Genomic DNA, 9,442 nt, shown 5'->3' with positions numbered 1-9,442 from the left:
ACTACCATATATATTGTAATAAACTTCCGCTAATAAACTTTTACGGTTGATGCGGTTTTTGGAAAAATTTTTTTTTCATTACTTATTAGTCAACACCGCAACTGTCAAATAAGTGTAACCAATTTATGCCAAAATATCACCTTCGTTCGATTACAGTTACAGTGTGTTCCGAACAAATGTTCTTCATAAAAACGCTTTATAATGCATTTATACAAATTAAATGAAACATATTGTTTATTTCTTTAAGTCAACATTAATAGAAATCTTTAAATATTATTTCTACGCGTATATAATAAAATATGTCTAGTGGCTGTAATGCCAGTGTACTCGGCAAAGTGATTCTAAAAAAGAACACACTTACCGCCTAAATATTTCATGTTGGTATCATGTGACCTCACGTGCTATGACGCGGATGACGTGCAACGGTATGTAAATTAGATGAAGTATAGCTTAGCTTACATTTTATAGTCTTTAAGTCATTTCAGTTTTTACTTTTTTTTGCTTTTGGGTGTAAAATTATTATCACAGAATACTGGAGTATTTATTCTGTGTTATTATTGAAATACACAAAATCAAGTGTAATGAAATGGAAGTAAAACAAGAAAATAGCGAGGATGTGTGTAAAGTAGAAGTAGAGTATAATGAATTGAATGCTTTTTGGGATGGCTTTAAATGTGAACCTCAAGAAGAATCAAATAAGCAAAGTACATATGATTATTTAGACTTAAAAGAAGATCCTAAAATAGAACAACATGGGAATAAACTTAAACCATTTAGTGAACTCCAAAAAACTGAAAAAGGTTAGTAACAATACTTATATGTAATTGTTTCTCCCATATTTATTTATTTATTTATATACGGCATCCATTTACTTACAATTTTTACAAAGTTACATCTTACAATCAATAAATTATTAAAATAACAATCACAAGTTTTACAAAGTTACACCTTAACAACAATAAATTATTAAAATAACAAACACCTCAGAATAATACAAACATATAAGAATAATATAGATGTAAACAAACTTATTGTAAGATACTTTTTAGTTGTTTTTTAAACAAACTAATTTTGGAGTCAAAAATATCCATTTGTCTTGGTAGGCTATTAGCACTCCGGACCAATCGTGTAGTTGGTTCATTGATACCATAATTAGTGTGGTGAAATGGCACTGAAAAGATTTCTAATTGTCTGTTGCTTCTACTAGGAACTTTAAGACTAACAAGCGATAAGAGTTGAGGACAATCTATAAAAGCATTTAAAAACTTTGTGTAAGAAACATAAATCTAACAATGTCCTCCTTGACTCAAGTGTTGGTAAGTTAAGACTATCTCTTACCCACTGATAGTTGTATTCCTCTCTCCTGTATCCACTCTTATAGGCTGCTACCCTCAGAAATTTATTCTGGACTCTTTCAATCTGTTGAATGTAACAGTGGTATGATGGGGACCATACAACTGATCCAAACTCCAGAATGGGTCTAACGAGACCACAATAAAGTTTTCTAAATGTAAACAAAGACAGGTCCACTGATGTGCGTTGGATAAATCCCAGCACTTTCATCGCTCTATTTGTTACTTGGTTGATGTGGCTTGAGAATGACAGTTTGGTGTCTAACCAGATTCCCAAATCTAATACTTCATTTTTCGAGGCTAATGGCAAGTTATTTATGTAGTAAACAAATTCAATTGGATTTCTTTGCCTTGAGAATGTCATTTCATGACATTTGTTTATATTGAGTGACATTTTGTTTAAAGTGCACCAATCATAAAACGATTTAAGATCTTCCTGTAATATAGCAGCATCATTCCAGGATTGAATTTTTCTAAACAGTTTTACATCGTCAGCAAACATAAGAACACTACAATTTTTGATTTGTTGTACTAAATCAACCAGAAACAAACAAAACAAAACAGGGCCACAATGGGAGCCTTGTGGCACGCCCGATGGAACTGTTATTTCAATTGAAGTGTCACTTCCCAAGTTAACTGCCTGCGTACGGCCACTAACAAATTCTGTAATCCACTGAAGAAGGGGATCCAAAATACCCAAAGCTCTTAGTTTTTGTAAGAGAACCCCATGGTTTACCCGATCAAATGCTTTGGAAAAGTCAGTATAGATTGAGTCAACCTGGACTCCCTCTTCAAAGCTGTTGTATATATGATTCACATACAAAACTAGGTTGGCATCTGTTGACCTCCCTCTCATAAAGCCAAATTGTTCAGGATTAAAAATGCTTCTAAAACTCCATGTCAGTTTCTTACTAACCAAACAATCAAGCAACTTGGGCAGCTCTGACTGATTACAGACAGCTCGATAGTTTGATATATCGTTCCTTGCACCCGATTTAAAAATCGGCTTTAAAAAACTTTTCTTCCAGAGACTGGGAAAGCTACCAGTACCAAGTGATCTGTTAAAAATAAACAAAATTGGTTTTGTAAGTACACATATACATTTTTTCAGAAAATATTTAGCAGTAGTTCCAAAGAATAATTTAAGTAGTACAATTAGGAATAAAATACAATTTAAGGGTATATAAGAGACAATTTAAAATTAAATACTTACATAGTTAAATGATATTTTTTTAACACAGGTAACTTCACTTATAGCATGCCCTTTCAACATTTCCTTAAAATAATGCATGAAGTACAAATCTTCTCAAGTAAAGAATTAGTATTCTTGCTTTGACTCATCTTTTTGAGAAAATTTCAGTTAACCCTTTCGGTCCTGATTTATTTTGCGATGATAAAAAATTCTGGTTTTTGGCACATTAGTATTTTTATTTTTTTGTAATTTGACGTTTTGTTCAAAAGCCTAAGTTTAATAATTTTTGAGTTATGTTGTGTGCACCACAGTGCACACTGGGACTCAATGGTAAATTTGGTGACAGGTAAATATTTGATCAAATATTTATATTTTTTTTTTGGGAAATAATAACACAAAAAGCTTCTATTAAATATTATTTAATTTAAAACAAAACTTTTGTTATCAAAAACTGGAAAATGGCCATATTGATCCAGTCGAACATCATCTACGGGTGCTTGTTCTTGTCATCCTCTGCTTGTGGAGGGTGTAGAAGGAGGTGTAGCTGATGGTCGTCCTCGTTTTGCTGGATTAGTTTTGTTACCCAAAATGAGGGCTTCAGCAACAACCGCCCGAAAGTGTAAAAGGTCTAAAACCATCTTTTTTGTACACCGAGTACCATTGCTTTTGACTTATATTCAAGCCAGGCATTTGTACAAGGTAAATCGATAGCATGAGTGAAAAGTCAAAGTGTCCACTTGTGACTTCAAATGAAAGTCCGGTAGAGAGTAATTAAAAGTCCATTTTATCGACACCTCCCATATGTTCATTGTAATGCTTTATTACTTCTGGTCGTGGAATATTGATATACTCTTTCGCCACCTTATCCCATCTTCTATACTGGTCCACCGTACCCACACTCATATAGTTTGAGGCCATTACCATCGCCTTGTTGTCAAACCATTTCGTAAGGATGACCTTTGAGGTCACTAATTTAGATGATATCCTGATTTTTACATGCCTTCATCTGTGTGTAACTCCAGCCACTTAGAAATACAAATATACTCTACACTACCTTTCACAATACAAATTATGGTAAAAATGTGCCAATATACACAATATTGCAGTACTTCAATACAAATAAATGCATTGACATCTTTAACATATCAAATAGCAAACTTAAAGAAACAGTACTTGATATCAGAAAGTAAATTTATTATTTTTATCTTTTATTTTGTTAATTATCTTTTAATCTATAAAATATACATTGTAATTGGAGTTTTTCATCAAATAAATAAATATTATTATTTTTTTGGTGTTAATCTGCTTATATTAAATGCATTGAGGTATGCATTAAAAGGCAAGGGGCTGCCTACTACATTATATAAAAGACAGAAACACAGGCTTCTAAATTCTTTATTTTTGCATTTATTTTCTCTTATTCTCAAATATTTATATTTATGTTAGTGTGTATTTTAGGTTATCTTCAAGAGGGAAACAAAATGGAAATTACGGAGACACTAATTGGACATTCATCTCATGAAGGAAATTATGTAAGTCCACATACTGAAAGAAAAATATTCAATCAGAATATGAAAGTTGTGATTGGACAAAGACCTTACAAGTGCCAAATTTGTTCGATGCAGTTTTCCCAGAAAAATCATTTGGACACTCATGTGAGAGTGCATACTGGAGAAAAACCTTACAAGTGTGAAATTTGTTTAAAGCAGTTTACTTCTAAAACTAATTTAAAAATACATGTGAGAGTGCACACTGGAGAAAAACCTTACAAGTGTGAAATTTGTTTGATGCAGTTTTCCCAGAAAAATCATTTGGACACTCATGTGAGAGTGCACACTGGAGAAAAACCTTACAAGTGTGAAATTTGTTTGATGCAGTTTTCCCGAAATAAACAATTGGACATTCATGTGAGAGTGCATACTGGAGAAAAACCTTACAAGTGTAAAATTTGTTTGATGCAGTTTTCCCAAAAAAATCATTTGGACATTCATATGAGAGTACACACTGGTGAAAAACTTTACAAGTGTGATATTTGTTTTAAGCAGTTTACTATAGAAAGTTCTTTGAAAATACATTTGAGATCACACACTGGAGAAAAACCTTACAAGTGTGATATTTGTTGTAAGCCGTTTACTCAGGAAGGTTCTTTGAAAAGACATTTGAGATTGCACACTGGAGAAAAACCTTACAAGTGTGAAATTTGTTTGACACAGTTTTCCGAGAAACATCAATTGAGAAGTCATTTGAGAGTGCACACTGGAGAAAAACCTGACGAGTGCGGAATTTGTTTAAAGCAGTTTACTGATAAAAGTCATTTAAAGAAACATTTGAGAGTGCATACTACTGAACATCCTTACAAGTGTGAAATTTGTTTAAAGCAGTTTACTTCTAAAACTAATTTAAAAATACATGTGAGAGTGCACACTAGAGAAAAACCTTACAAGTGTGAAATTTGTTTAAAGCAGTTTACTTCTAAAACTAATTTAAATATACATGTGAGAGTGCACACTAGAGAAAAACCTTACAAGTGTGAAATTTGTTCGCTGCAGTTTTCCCAGAAAAATCATTTGGATATTCATATGAGAGTGCACACTGGAGAAAAACCTTACAATTGTGATATTTGTTTTAAGCAGTTTACTAAAGATAGTTCTTTGAAAATACATTTGAGATTACACACTGGAGAAAAACCTTACAAGTGCGAAATTTGTTTAAAGCAGTTTACTGATAAAAGTACCTTAAATACACATTTGAGATTGCACACTGGAGAAAAACCTTTCAAATGCGAAATTTGCTTTAAACAATTTATTAAATCAGGTCCTTTGAAAACACATTCGAGAGTGCACACTGGAGAAAAACCTTACAAGTGTGAAGTTTGTTTTAAGAAGTTTAGTCAAGCAGGTCATTTAAAAAGACATTTGAAAGTGCACACTGGATAAACACCTTACACGTGAGAAATTTGTTCGATGCAGTTTTCCCAGAAAAATCATTTGGACACTCATGTGAGAGTACACACTGGTGAAAAACTTAACAAGTGTGATATTTGTTTTAAGCAGTTTACTGATAAAAGTAATTAAAAAAAAAAACATTTGAGAGTGCACACTACCGAAAATCCTTACAAGTGTGATATTTGTTTTGAGCAGTTTACTGCAGAAAGTTCTTTGAAAACACATTTCAGATTTCACACTGAAGAAAAACCTTATAAGTGCGAAATTTATTCGATGCAGTTTTTTTAGAAAAATCATTTGGAAACTCATTTGATAGTGCACATTGAAAAAAAAAACCTACAAATGTGAAATTTGTTTTAATCAGTTTTATCATAATATTACATTTAAAAGACATTCGAAAGTACATCCAAAAAAAGATCTCAAAGTGTGAAATTTGTTTAAAATATTTTTTCTTAAGTTTAATTTAACTGTATATATGCAAGTTCATCGTGAAAAGAGCTCTCATCCAAAACTGTTTAGAACTAGAGAAAACATAGAAATTGAAAAAAGGTCAAATTATATTAATAAAAGAGATGACTGCATCCGGTTACCTTCGACATGAAGAAAATATCATTCATAAAGAAAATATCGTCCTCCAATCAAAATCCCACCGTCAGAAATGTTCGCACCAACCTCCACCCAAACCACGCCACCATGGTACAAATGCTTGTCCTCTATTCCCAGCACCAGTAATGCATTGATTAGTGATCAGTGTCGTAGTGCCTGGGGGCTCGGGAGACCAAGATCTCAGAAGCAATGAAAAAGACATCAAAGAAGATGTCGAAAGCTCAGTGCGATGATAATCGACGCGGTTTAACCCAGAAGTCTGTTGAGTTTAAGAGAATTAAATGTTTTAATAGTATTAATCTTAGCTTTAGGTTATATATATATATATATATATATATATATATATATATATATATATATATATATATATATATATATATATATATATATATATGGATTGACCACCTCACTTGTTTGTTCATTGTCTTTCTTAACCAATCACTGGGGGAAAAATGGTGATCTTAACCACCTTTTTCTTTCTTTCTTTGGTTTTTACTGACAGGTTTATCACCCAAATTTATCATATTCTTTAAATTTACCGCTCTATTGCACTAGAGGTTGGTAATTCGCCTTGTGGGTGGCTTCTACTTGTTGCTTCCATTTAACCGGCAGCAGCTAAGAAGCTAAGAGTGGCAACCTCATTATATTTTTAAATATTACTATATTTCAATCTTAATCAATTTTAAATTTAACTAAGAATATACAGTTGGAAGTGCATCTTATGATCTTGTTAGTTCTCTGCAAATTAATGTTTTTTACTTAAGCTTTTTTACATAATTTTTATATACATGTACAATTACCACATGGTCTTTTGCTGTGCTAAGTTTGAGTTAATTTGTAATCTGTATTTAGTTTCAATTAATTGTATATACAACATAATCTTATAATGTCCATTGTCGTAAGCTTCTTTACATATTTAAGATCATTGGTAACTGGTCACAGGTAAAACACTTATAATAACTTTTCTATGGATGTTTGGTTTTTTCATATTGTTCTTTTTAGATGAACTGATGATGCTTTCTGATTCATCATCATCATTGGCTTTTACAACTCTTCGTGAGTTTTTGCCGCATTTACTATTGCCTTCCATTGATTCCGATCCTGTGCTATTATTTCCCATGGCCTTACTTCCATCTTCTCCAGGTCTTCCCTGACTGCGTCTTTCCACCTTTTTCTAGGCCTTCCTGTCGATCTTCTACCATCTGGTCTTTCCCAAAACACATTGCTAATCAGTCTGTCGTCATCACTCCGTACCACGTGGCCTGCCCATCTTAATCTATTGGCCTTTATGTATCTTACGATGTTTCCTTTCCCGAAGAGAGTCTATTTCATTGTTGTATCTGCTCCTCCATTCATTTGTCACGCTGTCCCTGCAAGGACCATATATAATTCGCAGGATTTTGCGTTCCCATACTAATAGCTTATTGATTTCTTTCTTTCTCAATGTCCATGTTTCACTTCCATATGTCACTGCTGGTCGTATTATGGTTTTGTACATTTGGATTTTGGCACGCCTTGAGAGAAGCTTTGACCTCATTAGATGTTGAATGGCAAAGAATGATTTATTCCCCGCCAGTATTCGTATTTCAACCTCCCGTTCTCCTGTGTTTTCACTGGTAATTGTTGCTCCTAGGTATTTGAATTCTTTGACCACCTCAAAATTATGCTTTCTGATTAGTCTTCAATAAATAGATGAAGTAGCCACCTTCTTTGTCTTTTTTCTCTCCACTTTTTTTTGACCGAAAACCTGATTATATATATATATATATATATATATATATATATATATATATATATATATATAATAATTAATTATACATTAGCTAATGGGTGATAGCTGATATCAAAATAAAGCCTTTGCAAATTGCTTAGGCAAAATGTTGCTAGTTTTCGTTCTACAGGGTGATTCATTAATATGTTTTTATATTATGTTTAGGGATATATTGAAGACTATTCAATTTAAGTGAAAATGATATTAGTTTTACCATTGACACTAATTGGCGCCACCTACTATAACATTGGTTCATTAATGTGGCCATAATTTTTTTGTCCGCCCTGTATAAACATTCGAAGAAAAAAAACATGAAATAACATTCAATTCTACACAAAAAAGGTATTCCTGTTTCAAAAAAGTACACCGTTTTCGAAATAAACTTATTTTGTTAATGATACGCATGTCTTTATTTAATTTTTCGCAAAACAAGCAGGTACCTAGGTATACTGTGAATTTAATGGCAAAGTCAAGACGTAACTACGAATTTATTTATTATTAGTTGTCAAAGTGCAGTGCGAGTCATTATTTGTCAAAGTGCTATTAAGTTTTTTATAAACCACTTGAGATAAAGGTAAAATGCCACGTTGTAGTGACTTTTCTAATGTAGAATGGGCGATATGATCTGTTTGTATGCCCAGGAAAATTTTTGTTCTCATAAAGCAGCTTAACGCTATTTCGAACTTTATTCCAATAGAAGGCAACCAAACCATAAAACTATTAGATAATTGTTTGACAGATTAGGCGAAACGGGGTCACTTCATCCCAAAAACAGGAATGCTGGAAGACCGAGAGTAAGTGATGCGGATATGGAGGATGAAATTGTTGTGCGTGTTGCAGAAGATCCAGAAACCAGTACAAGGCTTGTTTCTGCGGCCACTGGTATAAGCAAATCTACGGTGTCAAGAATAATACGGACAGAAAATCTGTATCCGTATTGTTTTACTCCAGTACAGATCTTTTACCACAGGATTTTCCAGCAAGGCTCCGATTTAGTCAGTTTATGATATGTTATGATCCAATATTTTATAATAAAATTTTATTTACCGATGAAGACACATTTACTAGAAGAGGTGTTTTTAACTGGCGCAATAGCCATACCTATGCGACAGAAAATCCTCATGCATTTCAAGAACACCATTTTCAACATGAGTTTTCCATAAATATCTGGTGTGGCATATTTGGGGATTGTATTGTAGGACCATTCGAATTACCAACTAGGCTTGACGGAGTAACGTATCTAAATTTTTTGAGAGAAGATTTACCAACTCTTTAGAAGACATACGTCTAAATTTAAGACGTAACTCTTGGTACATGCATGATGGTGCACCACCACATTATAGCCCAGAAGTTAGAAATTATCTAGATGAAATTTATCCTCAAAGGTGGATTGGTAGAGGTAGTTTATACCCAAAGCCTAAGCAAGTTGAGCTCAATCGCTATATTTTGATGTCAGCTATCACCCATTAGCTAATGTCAAATTAATTATGGGACACCCTGTATATATAAACCAAATTTGCTAAGCCCATGTTATAAAAATAGAAAACGAATATCCTGTTTTACTGCCAATAGCACC

The 9,442-nt window shown here is 32.9% G+C and overlaps 1 protein-coding gene across 1 annotated transcript; it reads left to right on the top strand.

Moving 5' to 3' along the window:
- Nucleotides 1-454: 454 nt before the first annotated feature.
- On the top strand, nucleotides 455-6,431 carry LOC140442594 (uncharacterized). Its single transcript, XM_072533605.1, has 2 exons — nucleotides 455-800; nucleotides 4,003-6,431. Exons 1-2 carry the CDS (start codon nucleotides 587-589, stop codon nucleotides 5,478-5,480), a joined length of 1,692 nt encoding a protein of 563 aa, XP_072389706.1. The 5' UTR covers nucleotides 455-586; the 3' UTR covers nucleotides 5,481-6,431.
- The last annotated feature ends 3,011 nt before the right edge of the window (nucleotides 6,432-9,442 follow it).

The sequence above is a fragment of the Diabrotica undecimpunctata genome, chromosome 6 (assembly GCF_040954645.1).
Source record: "Diabrotica undecimpunctata isolate CICGRU chromosome 6, icDiaUnde3, whole genome shotgun sequence".
Classification (NCBI taxonomy): Eukaryota; Metazoa; Arthropoda; class Insecta; order Coleoptera; family Chrysomelidae; genus Diabrotica; species Diabrotica undecimpunctata.
Note: the sequence above shows the minus strand (reverse complement) of the source record. Positions and strands in the feature narration are given on the sequence as shown.

Excerpts from the sequence above, each read along its gene's own strand:
- LOC140442594 (XM_072533605.1), top strand. The coding sequence starts at position 587 with ATGGAAGTAAAACAAGAAAATAGCGAGGATGTGTGTAAAGTAGAAGTA. Across the intron at positions 801-4,002 it reads ACTCCAAAAAACTGAAAAAG|GTTATCTTCAAGAGGGAAAC; the intron begins GTTAGTAACAAT and ends TGTGTATTTTAG.